The sequence below is a fragment of the Microtus oregoni genome, unplaced genomic scaffold, assembly GCF_018167655.1.
Source record: "Microtus oregoni isolate MIOR12 unplaced genomic scaffold, Mior012 000000F_ref0000247, whole genome shotgun sequence".
Taxonomy (NCBI): domain Eukaryota; kingdom Metazoa; phylum Chordata; class Mammalia; order Rodentia; family Cricetidae; genus Microtus; species Microtus oregoni.
Window position 1 is genome coordinate 40,464,707 of NW_024543059.1, and position 18,967 is coordinate 40,483,673.

The 18,967-nt window shown below is 40.2% G+C and overlaps 1 protein-coding gene across 1 annotated transcript in view; it reads left to right on the forward strand.

Moving 5' to 3' along the window:
• The window catches only part of Ano5 (anoctamin 5), an 83,183-nt gene that overhangs the window by 36,626 nt on the left and 27,590 nt on the right, over positions 1–18,967 (forward strand). Inside the window, exons 6-13 of the mRNA XM_041650011.1 lie at positions 1,598–1,666; positions 3,522–3,806; positions 8,834–8,947; positions 10,791–10,906; positions 16,142–16,276; positions 16,981–17,086; positions 17,184–17,244; positions 18,265–18,416. Of these exons, the coding sequence (XP_041505945.1) occupies positions 1,598–1,666; positions 3,522–3,806; positions 8,834–8,947; positions 10,791–10,906; positions 16,142–16,276; positions 16,981–17,086; positions 17,184–17,244; positions 18,265–18,416 (1,038 nt within the window). The remainder of the gene's footprint in view (positions 1–1,597; positions 1,667–3,521; positions 3,807–8,833; positions 8,948–10,790; positions 10,907–16,141; positions 16,277–16,980; positions 17,087–17,183; positions 17,245–18,264; positions 18,417–18,967) is intronic.

Below are 18,967 nucleotides of genomic sequence, written 5' to 3' on the forward strand. Positions count from 1 at the left end.
TATTTAGGGGCAGATTCACAGATCACAGTCCTGTGCATGAGCAGGGAACAGGAACTGAATCCAGAAGTTGAGAAAGGGAGGCCTCACAAGCTTGACATTTATATTTATAGTAAAAAGAGGCCATGCCCAAGTAGACTGGTATCTTAAAGGCTATTGACTGAAGGAGTTCTCACAGCACCTCCCCCTTTTGTCTAAATAAGAGAGTTCTAAGCCTAATACAAAACTATATACAATAAAAACAAGTATCAAGTATAAAAATTAGAATTACAACCAGCATAAACAATATCAAGCAAGAAACATATTCTTAATGTTTCAATAATTATCCTATCCTAAGGAGTCTAAGTCTTGTATTAGAAATGGCTTGGCTAAGTCACGAAAGGAAAATAACTACAACTATCTAGTCTTCAACCCCATTGAAGACCTGAGAAGGGAAATAATATTACTTGAGTAAACAGGAAGTTAATCAAGCACCTTCCAAAATATGCAATAAATGACAGAGACAACTGGCTACCTGGGCAATCACCCAAAGTCTCATTTGCAATGTTGGAGCAGCCAACTTTGGTTAAGGCCTAGAGTAACTGACTGACCATTTTCAGAGGCAGGAAAGTTGTCAAAACCATCTTCCCCTGTCTTGGCAAGGTTTGGTATTCTTTTTTCTTGTATCCTGCTTGTTCTGCACAGACATTGTGCATTTTGTCAGTGGTCAAGGCATGGGCAGTTCTTTGCCCAAAGGCCAATTTTGCCAAGAAGAAAAGAAGCTCAAAGTGGAGTGTCTTCAGTGCTCAACATTCTCTCAGGAATAGATGGGTGCTGCCAGGAGCAATTGTGTCTGGCTCCAGATGTAGATGGATGCTATAAAGTAGTCCTAGCTGAGAATTGATATAATAAAGATTTCTTTATTTAAGGGTAGATACACAGATCACAGTTCTCTGCACAAGAGGGTAAAAGGAACCAAATCCAGTAGCCAAGAGAGAGGCTGTGCAAGCTTTACTTCTATATTTATAGTACAAGAGACCATGCCCAAGTAGGCTGATATCTTAAAGGCTATTGGCTGAAGCAGTTACCACAGAAGTGGCATTAGAATTATTTGTTTGAAGATCACTGATCTTTGTAATGTTGAGCCTGTACCAGCTAAGAGCCTGTGTGTCTCTGTCTCCAAGTTTCTCATACTGTCAAATCACTCAGTGAAAGTTTGTGTGTATCATCAAATGTGAATCTTGTGAACCTTAGAGATTGTTCCTATTTTGTGTTTCAAGAGTTTTGTCAATCATGGTATAGGTCAAAATCAGCCCATGACCTGAAGTCAGGAATGCTTTGTAGTGTATTTTTACATACAACCATGGAAGGTTCTAGAACCCTCTGGAAGCACAGCCTTGAGTCTGCCTAGCCCTTAATAAGATGTCACCAAGGTTAGCTAAGCATGTCAGCTAGCATAGAGTGTTAGGCTGTCCCTGTGCACTAACACAGAGAGTCGCCCTGGGACTGCCAACAAACACAAAGGGTTGGCCTAGCATTGTCAGCTCCCATGGAGTATCAGGCTGGCACTGTCCACTAAGGCAGAGTATCTGCAGCATCGTTTCATTTATTTCTGCCATAGGAAAGAAGACGCGAGTTTGAACTAAATCTCAGGAAAACGGGTCTTGAGTTGGAAATTGAAGATAAAATGGTAACTATATTTGATAAATTATCCAAGGATTTTATTTTAAGTGGGTTTTTCTCCTATTCATGTATTTGGCTAGATAGATAGTGGGTTTGGAGCAATACATAAATCTTTTGGCTACAGAAATATGCATGGAGACAAGACATCCTGCATTTTCACAGGTCAGTAGTCAGTAAGGTGACGTTTCAGTGAAGCTTCTTAAAATGCGCAGGAGCATAGGAAGTCGAAGAAAGGCCAATCTGTAAAGTGTTTGCCATACAAATTTCAGCCAGAAACCATATAAAACTCTGGATATGGTAATATGTTCTTATAATGCCAACTGTGGTAAACAAGTGGGCCCCTGGGACATAGTGTCCATCGAGTCTACCCTCATTGGTGAGCCCCAGTCCCAGTGAAAGACCATCTCAGAGCAAACAAGCAAACAAGGTGGATGACTCCTATGGAGCTACACACAAGACTGACTCCAGTCACACACACCCACACACTACATATGCAATATCAGACACACGCGTGCATGCACATGCATGCGCACACACACATACACACGTGTCTTCCACTAAGGGTATAGAAAGATGAAGCACTTTGTTTACATAGCTGTTTTACCTTGATGCTGCCTGTCACATTGCACACTGGGCCTGGCTGTCTTGCAGGATAGCCACTATTTAACCCATGGTACTCTGTTCATGAATAGGTAACATTATTTCATTCTGTAACTGTATTCATGTTTATTATCGCTTCTCTACAATTACCTTTAAAGTTGTGTTTAAGCCCTACTTAAGATCACATTCTATCTGTGACTCTTCTGAAATCCTCCAACTTTGTTTTCATTTTCTAACTATTATTTCTCATCAGTTTTTACTGATACAATCAATGAATTTGTGTAATACAACACAATATATAACCTACTTTCCGTTGTAGTGGACCTTCAGGTCGGGTCTATGAAGGAACTATGGAAGAAGAGTGGGAATATCTAGCAGCATGCATATAATATAATGTAATGTAGTGCAATGTAATATAATATAATATAATAAATATTAATAACCTCACTGATTATCGAAACAAAATCCTGAGATGACGCTCATCAAAAACTATTATAGTGTCTAGAATCATATATATATATATATATATATATATATATATATATATATCTGTGAATCAGTCTAGTGCTGAGTGAACTAGACACACTAAAGTATATTATAGATGATATCGAGTATATTTATGCTAGTATAGCCATAAACCTGAAGTATATTTCAAACAAAATTCTCTCTCAGTCTCCATGTGTTTTTGTAGCACTCCTCCTTGTGGCATGCATATATTCACATGTATATAATATATATGTGTTAATTTCTATGTTAGAACATGTCTTAGTTTCTTTTCTTTCACTATGATAAGATACCATGGCCAAGGCAACTTATAAAACAAAGTTTTTGGGGGAGCAAGGATTTCAGAGGTTTAGAATATGTGATGGAGAAGCACTTTGTAGAGGCAGGAACAGTTGAGAGATTCCATCTTGATCCATGACAGGAGGAAGAGAATAAGACACTGGACCTGAAATATGCATTTGAAACTTCAAGGTTCTCTTTCAGTGACACACTTCCTCCAACAAATCCACACCTTCTCATCCTTCTCAAACAATTCCTCTAGCTAGGGACAAAGCACTCAAACGTATGAACCTATGGAAGCTATTCTCCTTCAAACCACCATAGTACGTACACACACATAAACATCTTAGAGGAATCTTATTTCTTAAAAGTTTTGCTTAAAAATTGATTAAATTGAAAATTTATTTTCATCATTGAGAATTTGAGATTTGCTTTCTTTTATCTTTAACTTTCTTTCACTCTGTCTCTTTTTTATGCAGAACTCTGAAGATGGAAAAACCTTTTTTGTGAAGATCCACGCCCCATGGGAGGTCCTAGTCACTTATGCTGAAGTGCTGGGAATCAAGATGCCTATTAAGTTGAGTGACATCCCACGACCAAAGTACACACCTCTGAGGTACATGCTTGGGCCTGTGAAGCTCCCAGCCACTGTGAAGTACCCTCACCCTGAGTATTTCACTGCCCAGTTCAGCAGACATCGTCAGGAGCTCTTCCTCATTGAAGACGAGGCCACTTTCTTTCCATCTTCAGCTAGAAACAGAATTGTAAGTGGTGAAGGCTTTGGACACCTCTCTCCATGTGTGCTGTGTAAGACTCTGTTCTTACGGGATTGTGCAGGCTCAAAGCTAAGCACTCAGAGTTTTCCTAGGCACGGCAAATATTACCATCTCATAGAATTATGCAGGGATGGAGTATGTTAGATCCAGTTTTAACTTGATAAAATCCCTATTCCTCAAATATTATTTAAGAGTAGGTGATTCATAGTAGATACAATAGTATAGGAGGAATAACATAACTCCGGAACAGCCTATCACTGACAGACCAAGGGTTTGTGCATTATATCATCATTGTAAATTGATTCCGTGATCTTAAAATTGAATTTTATAAATTTAACATCAGAATATCGATCAGTTTAATTCAGTTTGAATATTTTAATTTCTTTATATATAGTTAGGCTTCAAGGAGCCTCAGACATTTTCTCCCCAATTAAATCATTTTCAGGCTTGTCAATATTTCTTCTCCTTCCGTAGTCCTAAGTCTTGTACATTGCTGACTGGAAGCCCCAGACACCACTGTTTCCTTGTGTTGGGTTGAGATCATACATTTCTTATGTTACCCTGAAACTTAAGTGAATTCATCTGCAAATAGCTTTGAACAACACTTAACATACAGCAACTGCTCAGTGGGAAAGAGCTCTCATTCTCATTAGACATCTGATTTCAGAAGAACAAAGACCATGTTGGTCTTGCCTTTGTATTTTGTGTGTGTGTGTGTCTGTCTGTGTGTGTGTGTGTGTGCATGTGCACACGTGTGTGATTTAATTATACCATCTGATTCCCAGCCACTACAGACCTATTTGCCCTTGAGACCCACACATTCTCTGCTTATAAGTAGAAGATATGGCACATTCAATTTTCTTACTAGTTTTTTTTAAAAAAATATTTATTATGTGTACAATATTCTGTCTGTGTGTATGTCTGCAGGCCAGAATGGGGCACCAGACCTCATTACAGATGGTTGTGAGCCACCATGTGGTTGCTGGGAATTGAACTCAGGACCTTTGGAAGAGCAGGCAATGCTCTTAACCACTAAGCCATCTCTCCAGCCCTCTTACTAGTTCTTAAACCATTATTTTTATTCAAATTTACAGAGATATCAAACAGATGTAGCTACTAAAATTTTGGTATGATGCAAACTGAATATGAATTGCGAAAGAACATTTTCATTTTCCCAGCAGAATTAAAAGATACAAAGGCCTACACGTCAAACCAGCACCTTTCAGGGAATAGGAAGGGGCTGCTGTTGTATCAGAAAACTTCTTTTCAAGCCGTAATGTTGCTGTTTCCTAAATAAGTAACTTCTCTGGAAGCAGAGGTCCTATTACTGTCCTGTGCTGAAATGAAAATGTAGTCAGTAACTTGTTCTCTATTGTTCTAATTATAGTCTGATAATGACTGAGGATGCTACTAATTGCCGAGCTCCAGCCTAATGTATACAAAGTGCTAGATTTAGGCTTTATCCCACCTTCCACAAAGATGGACCAGGAGACTGTTCAGCGCAGGAAGGTCGCTGCTATTCCTTCACCTCATCCTGTGCTGCTCATTGTCGCTTGTAAACCTTGCCAGCGTGTTTTGTAAGTGGGAGTATGGGCTCCCTTCCTTCTATAGCACAGAAACACCATGCTCACCGTTTAAAAGGCTGATGTAGAAAGAGTCCCTTCCTTCCTGTCCCACTCAGCATTTTAATCTGTGTATGGACACAATGAATAAATCTCTGGAGCATCATACTAGGACAGACCCTCATATTTGAAAGCATCTTCCCAAACACCACAGTAAGAAATTATTTATGCATGCATGTGACACACATATATAATGTTCAATCGAGAGTCCCCATGATGCATATGTGTGTGCACACCATCGTAATAGAAAAAGTATGGAATTTTTTATATAGATTTAGCCACCTGTATAGGTAGAAAAGCTTACACAGTTAACATGAGTTCTGAATTGAATCTCTGCTTAATGCATCTGCATGGAAAGAGAAACCGATAAGAAATTTTCTGTCACTTTGGTCATAAAGACAGACCTGACTTTCAGAGCACACTAAAGGGAGGGCACCAGCTTCCTGTCCATCTGTGGTGGACAAATTCCATTGCTATAGTACATGCATGTGCCACTTGGCTGAGATTCAGTGACACCATGTTTTCTGAATATTGGTGGAACCCTGCCTTGAGAAGCTCTAGAAACAACACTTCCCCAACTGGACATAACACTTTTATTCCTCCATGTGTCTATGTGACTGTTAGAATCCTTCCTGAATATCACAAATAGACCATTGTGGAGTGGACTTGCTGGGCCTGGTATTTCATACCTGGAATACAGGCCCTTCAAAGGCTGAAGCAGGAAGACCACCATTAAGTGTGGGACCAGCCTGGACTATGCAGTGAGCTCCAGCCAGTTCTGAGAAATAAAGTTAAGACCCTATCTCAAAACAAATAAGCAAATAAATAAATAAATAAATAAATCCATGAAGATAATAATCTTGCACACATACAAAAGCTGAAGAGGTAGATAATGTTGGATCTATTTTGACTATTCCTTTAACTAGCATTCCCCTTCATCTCTCTGGCACTCCCTATGATCCCTTCTCCCTGAGACAAAACACCATGAAAATTGTTCCAGGCATACAATGTCACATTGACCTCTGTGTGATCAAGTTAAAGTTCCTTAGTTTGAATCAAAAGCCAGGAGTGAGAAAACTTCATAAGACAGATTTGTGAAATGCTGAGGATGGCCAGCTGGTCGGCCACTTGTGCTAGTCAGTCAAATCTTGGACACCAAGGAGACATTCCTGAAGGAAATTGAAAGTGTATTGCAGTTGACAGACACCCAGTAAGACAGCTTTTTCAGCCTTGTGGCTGAACCTTTTGGGGTGTGGATAGATCAAACCTTTAAGCCAACATTACCTTACATCAAACCTAATGTGGGTTTAGACCCTACCCTCAGTCTGTGAAGCCAGGGTGATGTGAAGAAACTGCTGCAGAAGACCTTGACAACTGTGAAGATGGTTTCTGGGGGTTTACACGAAGACTCCATCTCCTGCACATCTGGGTGCACAGCAGAAGTCACAAAGGAGCTACAGCTTGCTGTCTATAAGATCTGGGTCAGGAAACTGGTGACAGTGGCTGTGCTCTTAGCAGATTCTCAGTGTAGATGCAGAAGTTTCCTGTCAGACCCGCGGGGTCCTCTTTCCCCCAGGCCTGTTGGCCACCATGTGGAGAGGGGAAAGAAGCAGATTGGGTAGCAGAAATCTTTGGTGGCCCTTGAGCACAAATAGAGACAGTCCTCTGGGAGACAGATTTCTGTGTATCAGCTCAACTTTATTCCAGATTTAAGGAATATATAGGACTGGGGAGCCTGGGAACAAACTTACTTTGCATTAAGTGGCATCTCCTAACACAGGCTTTGCATGTGACCGTAGCGTCCTATAGTGAGCTCCTAGTGCAAGTCTTCTTAGTCGGGGTCCGTGCCCAGTGTCAAGATAAGGATGACTCAGGCATCTGACTTAGAGACAGCTTTAAGTTAAGGTCAGTCTTTCAGGCCCACATACATTTTCCAGATAAGGCTGGGTGGAAAACAGGAAGCTTTACTGGAGAGAAAGAGTTCCGTGCTATGGAGCTGATGAGTAATCTGCCAGGCCACAGGGAGGCTGTGACCTCAACCAGCCAGCAGTGTCCTCTAACATCAGAAGATGCCCTCTAGGACTTCCCTGTAGGAGTGGAGAGGCTGACTTCAGAGCATCAAAGGGCAGGATGATGCTTTTGCTAGGGGCCCAGGCAGTGGACAACTTTAAATTGAAACCCATGCTCACATGGCATTGTGAAAATTCTAGTGCATATTAGAATTAGAGCATCTATCTCCCTCTGTATCCTATAACAGGACAACGAAGCCCAGGGGGCAGCACATCTGCCTAAACTGAACATGCTAACCCACAGATGGAGTGCACTTGGCAGGAAGCAACTTCTATTGTTACTTCAGGAAGCACACAGCTCCCTGGCACTCAAACTGAGAAGCATAATGGCTTCTCTCCATGCTGCAAGCATGACCTCCACTCTTCAGCCCATGGATCACTGGTTTCAGGTCCTTTGATGCAGCAAATGTGTTTGTGTTTTGTACGGCTCTGACTGAGAGAGAGTGTGACTGTTATGATGAAATGAAAATCTAGAAATGATTCACAATCCTAGATGTCATTAAAATATTCACAACTCATTGGAGGAGATCAAATATGAAAACTATGAAGAGCTTGCAAGGAGTTGATTTCAATATGAATGAAGGGTACAAGATTTCAGGGGCAAAAGAAGCTGCAGATGTAAGCTGCAGGTGGGACAGAACTAGGTGGAGCTTGAAGACAGGTCTAACAAGGTCACCAGGAGTTTTAGGGTAAAAGCCCCACCATCTAGGCTCTAGATGTCTCAAGGACTGAGCTTGACCGTCAGTCCCAGTATGATAAACAACATAACATCTGGCAAAGGCCCCATCTATATCATCAGAGTGATAGGCTGAAGAAATACTGAAACCAACCTGGCCACGTATCAATTTAGTCCCCTATTTCTCCAAGTGAACTATTAATAATGGCACTTGAAACACCGATTCTAGTAAAAATTTATGGCATGGGAGTGTCTCAGAGGTATTTTATACAAGAGAAGAAAATTAAATGATGATTCATGCACCCTTGGCCCCAAACAAGGCAATGGGGTATTGTCAGAACCCAGGAATAAAACTCCTGCCAGTTCCATCTAGCGCCTCAATCTATGGCCTCTCACGGTCCGTGAAGAAAAGCATTTTTCTGTAGTCAGGGCCTGCGTCCATTCAGAGTAGACACTGAGCACTTGCGATTATCAAAGTGTGAAAAGTTGAAGTTCCGCAAGGTGCTGAAGTGTCTTCACATTTAACTTAGGTTTACTGTCTTAGTCCCTGCATTTTTACCTCAAATATTCAACATATTGAAGTCCCTGCATACTTGTGTGCTGTAGGTAGAATTCATCTACTGACTTCTTCTGGTACCTACCTGGCAGGTTTACTATATTCTGTCACGATGCCCTTTTGGAGTTGAAGAGGGGAAGAAAAAGATTGGAATCGAAAGATTACTAAACTCCAACACTTACTTATCTGCCTACCCACTCCACGATGTGAGTATCAGCCACCTTCACAAGTCAGAGCCCATTTCCTATCTCAGTCACAGCCTGCCTTCCCGAGGGATCGAACAATAGTCCAACATTTTTCCTTTTTTTTTTTTTCAAACTGCTTAGTTCTCCTAGGCAAAGGGAAAACATCCAGACTCCCTGCTTCCAACCTGAGGAGCGTACTCGCAGAGCTAAAATGCATTCAATGCCTTATTACGCTGGCATTTCTAATGAAAAGTACTTTTAATGATCGTTTGTATTTGCACACAGTATTTTCTTTAGAATCCATTCTTGAATTATTATATATTTGGGTGGCACATTACTCAGAAAGTTCTATCCTGTCTTTACTCATAGATTTTGAATCTTTTAATGAGTAAATGCACTCATGTTTATCCATCCAAGAGAGAAGTGGATTCAATCACAGGGAAAGTATTTTGTTGGCTATTATTTTCACACCACCATGAATCCAAGTTCAGAGGTCAGGACTGCCTAGAAAAGAAGTAGATGTTTAGTGCATTCCTAGGAATTCCTCTAGTGCCAGGTTTTTGGCTAGACCCACAGTAGCTCCCTCAATCAAAACATCTCCAAGATCCTCTCTACCTCTCCTCCCACCCAAATCCACGCCCTTCCTCTCTCTCTCTCTCTCTCTCTCTCTCTCTCTCTCTCTCTCTCTCAATAGAAGTGATTTTTGAAGGCCTGCAGCCAAACTTTTCCATATGACTTAAACTGCAACCAATCATTCAACAGTATGAAACATGACTTTAAGTTGGTTCTGCAAAGATGACTGTGATCTGATTCCTGTAGACTGCAGCAGCAATTTCATAGAAGCATTTTCCCCTTTTAACACACCTGTGATCCTTTAATATAAAGGAGGGAAACTGTCCAGCCTCCTATAATGCCTCCCACCACAAGATGTCCATAGTCTTCTGGAGAAAAACAGTGTGGGGGTTCCAATCAAGAGACCAATATATGCTATACTTAGGAAGATCGATGCTATACTTAGGAAGATCCTGTTAGAGTAGCACACATATTGCCAGGCATTTTTGTTAATCTTTACTTACAAAGGCGATTATGCTTTGAAGACTTTGAGGATTTTATTTACCTGCAGTACATTGATTTTTTTTTTTTTTTTTTTTTTTTTTTTTTTTTTTTTTTTTTTTTTTTTTTTTTTTTTTTTTTTAGCTCATTGCCCTGTTATAAATCCAGTACCTGCTGTGGTCCCAGGATATTTTAAGCTGTGCGTCCAGCCTTTTAGCACAGCTTCCCTTGCTCATTGGAAATCATTGGCATTGAGCTGTCTTTAGGAGAAGCTAGACTTCACCATCTTTGACATCTGTCAACTTTGAAGTGCTATGCTTTCTCTCGTGTGCTTTTTAGAGAGGTGATTTACACCAGCCCCAAACACCACCTTCGGGACACGGTCTTCAATTTTCACTCACTAAAAGTCAGTGGTATTACCTACAAAACAACAAAATTCTTGAATTTGTAGGGTATAAAATGTCACTTTTTTACATCAACCTTCACTTGTGTTAAACTTGAAGCTGGGTACTCATGCACACTGTGCTCAGTCATTCTCTTCTCCGCAGTTCTCATGTCCACGTAATGCTCTAACAGTTTATCAGCTGTTGTGTAAATGGCACTTGGTTTCCTGGGCCAGATTAATAAATAAATCACCCTGACTGTGGTGTCTTAGGAAAATGTTAGCAAATGACTCTATATTACTGGAGTAAGAATTAGAAGTCAATCAGCAAAAGATGCTGTCAGTTTTGTTCACCTGTCCAGAGAGGCTCCCTCCCCACCAGCTGGGTCTCTCATGTTCTCCTCTTACACTCTCCTTGACTGTGCACAGGGCCAGTACTGGAAGCCATCCAGGACTCCTTCTCACATCAATGAGAGGTACACCCTTCACCAGAACTGGGCTCGGTTTTCCTACTTTTACAAGGAGCAGCCTTTAGATTTGATTCGGTAAGTCATTGTGCGTCATGACCACAGGAGACCTTGCTCAGTCCCCTTGCTACCCACTGTGTTTCCCAGCCCCTCTCTTTACTATTGATTGTTCATTTGAAAGAAGATACTTGTTGCCACCATCTAGGAAAGGAAGGATGCAGCATGACTATTAAGGGTCAGGACCTACTTAGCTTTTAGCTAAGCTGTAATCAGTCTAGTTCCTGCCTTGTACAAGCAGCTCCCACTTGGTCGTGGTACTGAAATGCTGTGTGGTGCATCTTGTAATGTGGCAATGATGCTTTATTTTCCTTTGAAAATATAATATGATATGTCTACATTTTAGTTTAAGTATATATACAAAGTTCGTTTTCTTCCCTCGTAGAAGAACTTAGAATACAGGAGAAACTGGTCTGTGAGTTTGGATGTGTTCATCTCAGAGATCTGTAAAGATATTGGTTCTATAATCTCAATCTTTTTAACATGCTTGCAATCAATGCAAATAGGTGACAGAATCAAAGGATATATGTGGATTTTTTAAATTATTTTTTATTTTTTCTGTGTATCTGGAATTGTTTCCAATCAGGAACAATAATAAAAATGAAAGCTCATAGACTTACGTGTGATAACGATTTGATTTTCAGCAAAAGGAACTAAGAAGTCCATGTGAGAAGAGGCAGTGTAAGAGTAAATGACCCTGGTGCAGGTGATGAACACACAAGATGACAACAAAAATGCACCCATGAATGTGGGCAGGGGCTGTAAAATTGGGATGGAAATCAGAAAGGAAAGTTAATGGTACACATATGAGATTGCCAAAGAACGAACAAACAAAATGGATGAAAAGTAAGATGAGGGACATGGTTGCAGCCTAGTGTTAAAATGATGGCTTAGTATGAAAATTACACATGCTCAAAGGTTTAGTTGTTAGCCTATGTTTTTAAATTTATTAATCAAGTGCACAGTTTAGTAAAAAACCACTTTTTATACATCTTCATTTTATAAATAATAAATTCTCATTCGATCCCATTTAGGAAATAACTCAACAATTTCCTACATTGAGACTATTTTAATAAAAAGTATAGGTCTACAGGCCTTTTAGGAGTTTAATATCAAGAAATATTATTCTTGAAATTTGAAAGGGAGATGAAAGTGTTCATTTTAAATTAGTCACAAAGGTCATCAAAGTAACTAACCATGACCTGATTTGAATAAAGTCCCACTCAGTGAGAGGGAACCCATGCTCAACACTACCTAAATGGCCAAGAGCCTGAGGTTAGGTAGGCTGGGAACCTAGGGGAAAACTAACTACTACTACTGTTCTGCTAAAGGAACACAGCAATAAAAATGATTCCTAATGGCATCTGCTGAAGTCATAGACCAGTGTCTTACTTGGCTGTCATCAGGGAAGCTCCCTCCTGCAACAGACGGGAACAAATTCAGAGACTCACAACTGCACAATGTGAGAAACCTTGAAACACTCAGTCCAAAATAGAGTGTCTCCCTCAAATCCCTCCCCTCAGGACTCAAGGAACTCTGAAGAGGCAAAGAGATTGTAGAAACCAGAGTGGGTGGTGAACACCAAGAAAACATGGTCTTCTAAACACAACAGAACACGTATGAATTCAGAGACTATGGCAACCTACAGAAGGCCTACACAGGGCTGCCCCAGATAAGGTGCAAGAGTTGACATGGGACACAAGTCCCCATCCCTAACCTAGAACTTATATCCAATTGTACCAATTATATCACAAAAAAAATAGTTTCTTTTAAAAGAGTTTCACTGGGTTTACAAACCATACTTAAGGGCCAAGGCTTGGCAGTAAGTGGCCAACACAGAAAAAAAATATGAGCTCTACGGTGTTTTGGGAGGGTTTCAGTCGTGCAATGTTTTGACAGCATTTTTAACTGTTAGATTATTTATTTTTACTGTACAGGTCTTTTGTTGATAAGTTATGGTTTCTGAATTTGTTTTTATGAATATTCTGTATGTGAGTCAATGTCTACAGGTGTCTCTTATGCTTTTCCTTTGGCTTTTTTTTCCTGTCTGATTTTGCTATTCTGGATTGTTTTTACTTTATCTTATTATTATTTAGATGCCTGTTTGTATTCTGAGAGAGAGAGAGAGAGAGAGAGAGAGAGAGAGAGAACACGGAAAGGTGTGTATTTGGGTGTGTAGGGAGCTAGGGAAGAAAGATCTGGAAGGAGTTGGGAGAAGAGAACCATAATCAAAATATACTATATGGAAAAAATTCTATTTCCAATAAAGAAAAAAAGAGATTCCATAAAAGAAAAACAAGACAAAATCCAGGTTTTCAAGATATCCAATTTCTTCATAAATTCCTAAGAATTCTTGTGTTTGTAGCAACTGTATCTCCTAAGATGGATTCTGTAAAGTTTAGGGAAAAAATATAAAAATATAGGTACCAAAAATTAGAATGAAGAAAAACATATAAAGTTGTAATCCTAAAAACAAGAACAAACTACCAACAGCCTTCTCAGCAGCTTAAGGATCAATTATCAGCAGAGGATTGGCTGTTTTGTTTACAAGAAAAAAGCATCCCATGTCTCCAGCTGTGGTCTCAGCTAGCTGACAAGCTTTGGTGCCCCACAGAGTTTTTATACTTTTCTTTTTTCTGGAATGAAGCTTCCTGGTTTACTAGACTTTGGTGGTCTGTCCCCATCTATTCATGACCCCGTGGACCCAGCATTCTGCAAACATTAATAATGTGAAAGCAAAGCAAATAGAATATATTCAAAAATAAAACACTTAGGAGTGAACCTGGTTCCTCCGAGGGAATAGGCAGGAACCAGAAATCTCAGTTGGGCCAGGCGTGAGTCTATAGTATACCATTACATGGACGACATTTTGTTATCCTATTCAAACATGGATACCCTGAACAGACTGTTTGAAGAAATAAAGATACTTTTACCTAAATGGGAATTGCAAATCGCTCCTGAAAAGATTCAGAAGGGAGGTTCTGTTAATTATTTAGGTTATAAAATAGGTTTGCAAAAAATTAAGACACAAAAGGCACAAATTAGGAGAGATCGCCTACGGACTCTTAATGACTTTCAAAGACTGTAAGGAGACATTTCCAGTCTACGACCAGCTATTGGGATAACACCTGATCTAATAATTCATTTGAACAAAACCTTGGATGGTGATAAAGATTTAAACAGTCCCAGAGAATTAACAGCTGAAGCAGAAAAGGAACTGACAATGATTGAGGAAAAATTACAACAGGCACATGTGGACAGGGTGAATCCAGAGCTCGATTGTATTCTTGTCATACTACCATCAAAAATTTCTCCTACAGGAATTTTAATGCAGAGAGATGATATTATGTTGGAATGGATCTTTTTACCACATAAACCAAGTAAGAAACTGAAAACTTATGTGGAAAAAGTCTCTGAGTTAATTATAAAATCCTTAGTCATTAGAGAAATGCAAATCAAAACAACTCCATCTTATACCTGTAAGAATGGCCAAGATCAAAAACACTGATGACAACTGATGCTGGAGAGGTTGTAGGGAAAAGGGAACACTTCTGCATTGCTGGTGGGAATGTAAGCTGGTACAACCCCTTTGGATGTCAGTGTGGAAATTTCTCAGAAAATTAGGAAACAACCTTCCTCAAGACCCAATAATACCACTTTTAGGTATATACCCAAAGGATGCTAAATTGTGCCACAGAGACATGTGCTCAACTATGTTTATAGCAGTTTGTTTGTCATAGCCAGAACCTGGAAACAACCTAAATGCCCCTCAACGAAGAATGGATAAGGAAAATGTGGTATGTTTATACAATGGAGTACTACACAGCAGAAAAATAATAACAGCTTGAATTTTGCAGGAAAATAGATAGAGCTAGAAAATATTATTTAGAGCGAGGTAACCCAGACACAGAAAGACAATTATCAGATGTACTCACTCATGGGTGGTTTTTAAACATAAAGCAAAGAAAGCCAACCTACAAACCACAATCCCAGAGAACTTAGACAGCAATGCAGACACTAAGAGAGACACTAAGTAGAAAGTAGAAAAAGACAAGATCTCCTAAGTAAATTGGGAGCATGAAGATCTTGGGGGAAGATTGAAAGGGGGAGGGAAGAGGCAGGGATGGGATCAGAAAAAAAAGTGTAGAACTCAATAAATATCAATAAAAAAACTTAGTACTTAAATATAATGCAGGCATTTATTGTAATCCTGGCATGGAGGAGACCAAAGCAGGAGAATTGGTTAGAGTTCAAGGCTAGTCTAGGCTACAGAGTGAAACTGTCTCAAAAAGGAAAGACAGAAAGAAAAAGAGAAAAGAATATTAGTGTCTTTTTGGTGTTCTTGATGTTGTGTAGTATTACAGAAATTGCTTTATTCTTTAATAAAATCTCAGAGAGATGCAGCAGGGTCATTGACATTTACTGTGGGGAAGTGTCAACTGCTGATGGCCTAGGGACTGACACAGACAGCATTGTGGGAAAAATAAAAGCAAACTGCAAAAATGTTTATCAGCACTGAAAAGAAAACACAATACACACAGAAGCACCTATTTAATTAGAAAGGTTTCAAAGCTGAAGAATTAATGTGTGGCATGAGAAATCTATTTAAAATCTGCTTAAATGGTCTCTATGGGAGGTAAGAGCTGTGTCCCTCTTGTTTGCTCACTATTGTCTCCTCCCAGGGCAAACTTGGAAGCTGCAGGTTACCATTGCAGTTCTTAAAGTATTAAGTAGCAAGCTTTCAGACCCTAAGGGCAGTGAAACCTGTGAGAGGTCGCAGCCTGGTGATGAGTTCTCTAGGAGGAGAGGGCTGTCCGCAGGTCTCTGAGGGTATGCTCAGCTAAACCTGGCCCTGAGTACAAGCAGGTGTCGGAACAACACTGTCAACCTCTCTACTCTGCTGCAGTCACGCCTGAGTGCCATCAGAACACCCTGTTCCACTGTGGAAAGAAGCGGGGCAATCGGGCAGACGATGTCTGTGTCTTTAATTTGTCAATTGCTACAGGTTGGATTTCTTTAATAACTTAGTATGTATTTGTTCACTATTTAATACTATACTTTAAACACATGGGAGTTTTAAGATGCATGAGTTCTCAATATGATATTATTTAAAATTTAGATTCTATCATGATGGCTTCCTTCTTCCATGGGCTATTTCTTTTCATCTTTACTACTGTAAACTTGCCTGCCAGCGTGGAGCAGGGCACCTGGCCCATGGTTGTTCTTCCAGCCTCTGATTCTGTCTCTCGTTCACAGGAATTATTATGGAGAAAAGATCGGTATCTATTTTGTGTTTCTCGGGTATTACACAGAAATGCTGTTGATTGCGGCTCTGGTTGGCTTAGCCTGCTTTATCTACGGTTTGTTATCAATGGAAAATAACCAAACTAGGTGAGCACAAGAGACTGGCACACATAGAGACTGCCTTGGCATAAGCTTCTGCAGCCTCCTTATTTCTCCACATTTACCTCAATGTTTCCTGTGGCCGCAGGCAGTATTTTCAAAGCAGACTCATGTGTAATGCTTCTACGTGCCGAGGGCTTTATGGAAACTGCCTTTTGCTGTTGTCTTGGCTTTAATTTCATTTATTTTAACTTCATTTATTCTTTTCATTGTTGGAGAATTTCATAATGCATACAAATCCACTTCCGCCTGCTCAGTTCCTCCTCAGTGTTCCACCATTTTCCTTCCCAAGTTTCATGTGTTCATGTTAAAACGCAAGTCTGCTTGGTGTTAACCTCACGTGCATGCATGGAGGACTATGTTCTGGGGCATGTGGCCTCACTCCCATTCCCCAGCACCAGCCATCGATTGTCCATAGCTCTTCTGCTAGTGTGAGACCACATGACTCCTCATTCCGCATCCATCTTAACGTTGTCTGACTCAATCCTGTTTGGGTCTTCAACGTTAGGCTGCATTTAAAAATGTACCCTAAGGAGTCTGTTTCCTATACTATGACTTCCACCAATATAGAAACCTTTGCTTTGTTCCCACTTTTGTCGTGAGTGGACGCTCACTGAACACTCCTTCTTTTGAGAACTGCTTGGATGTTTCACTCCAAACTGCATTGCTTTTTATCTGACTTCTCTGGGCAGCAATGAAATCTGTGACCCTAACATCGGAGGTCAAATGATCATGTGTCCACTTTGTGATGGAGTCTGTGATTACTGGAGACTCAACACCACGTGCCTGCATTCGAAGGTAAGTGTGCCGTGGGGCAGGACGGAGACTGGCACTTCCTTCCTGTGCTGACGTCTTTCGTATTAAGAGGGTTTTTTTGATGGTATTGCCTTTACAGTTCTCCCATCTGTTTGATAATGAGTCAACCGTGTTCTTTGCCCTCTTCATGGGGATCTGGGGTGAGTACAAAGTCTCCTCCAATTTTGTTTTTGTTTTTGGTTGTTTATTTTTTTGTATTATGACCATTCATGAATTTATCGCATTTTGTCTAATCTGTTGTGTAATTTGTATAACTGCCTGTTTGTTTGCTTGTTTTCCTTTTACCACCTGAAATAGCTCTGGAACAATATTTTCTTTTTTTGAGACAAGATCTCATAAAGTGCTGAATTCTCTTTGTAGCTGAGGATGGCCTTTATCTCCTGCCTTTGCCTTCTAAATTCTGGGATTAGTAGTGTGTACTGTGGCACAGAATATAGATGTTGCTGGGGATGGAACCCTGGAATGGTTTCTAGGCCAGCACTCTACCCACCTACTAAAACAAGTATCTTTATATATTTATATAACAACCTTATAAGAATAAAACTTAGCATGTGAATTTGCAGAAAAAAATGTATATACAACTTAAAAACATTACTACATTTTTATATGACTTATATTTACATATATATAGAACTTTTAAACACATTCTGATTTTAGCTTTTAACGCTGGAGATGCCATTTGATGGGTTGGATGTCTTCCCATTATAGTTTTCATTTGCAGTTGTTTGATCACAAGTGTTTTAATATTTGATATTGGACCAACAAACATGATCTCAGCATTTCCAACTGACAACATGTGAAGTGCTTTGCAAACAAAATGATTGAAAGCAGACATGAACATTTCTTTTTGAAGATTTATTCTTATTGGTTTCAATTGTATGTGCCCCCATCACGAGCATGCACACGCCATATGTGCACATCCGGTGCCCAATGAGGAAAAAGGTCATTGGATCTCCTTGACCTGGAGTAAAGGTGGTTGTGACCCCCCAGAATGGATGCTGGGTACGGAACTCAGATCCTCTGCTCGAGCAGCAGGTCCACTCCACTGCAAGGCGCCCCTCCTGCCCATAGGGTTGCTGCCTTGCAACTTCTATTTGTCACACAAACTTTTGCTTGACTGTCTATTGATGGCTCCACCCTGATGCTTCCTTCTACTGTAGTCACACTGTTTCTGGAGTTTTGGAAACAGCGACAAGCCAGGCTTGAGTATGAGTGGGATCTGGTGGACTTTGAAGAAGAGCAACAGCAGCTCCAGCTGCGGCCCGAGTTTGAAGCCATGTGTAAACGGAAGAAGTTGAATCCTGTGACGAAGGTACAGTAGCTATGGAGTGGGAGCTTGCTTCAGGGGACCCTCTGCTATCGGCTGCCCTGGAATAGTCATGTTCCGTCTATGTGCAAGTTAATTCACAAAATTTCCATTTTTTTCTGATGTATGCATAGTCATATATCTGAAAAAGTTCAAACCTATTTACAAATAGAAAGCTATAGTTAAACCCATAGTTGTAACTACTGCTCAGCCTTGCATTTTCACCCCAGAGACGGGATTTTCTCACATGTATCCTTACGTCTGCTCTCACTGGATTATTTCTAAAGCAAATGCAATGCATCACAGTATGAAATGTGCAATTTTTGCTACTAGGTGAGAAAAGATGAAATAGAAGCCAGTGTTTGTGTGGAAATGAGTTAATGGGTTAAAGGGTATCTGTGTTAAGACAGTGGATTTATGAGCGAGAATTTGATTTGAACGAATTTCTCTTCCCGTGATACTTTTGCACTGATTGCCTGGGAAAGACACTGCATTGGAAGTGAGACGTGTCTAAATTTTCAAATCTTTAACCATCAATCTGTCTGTTCTTGACTAAG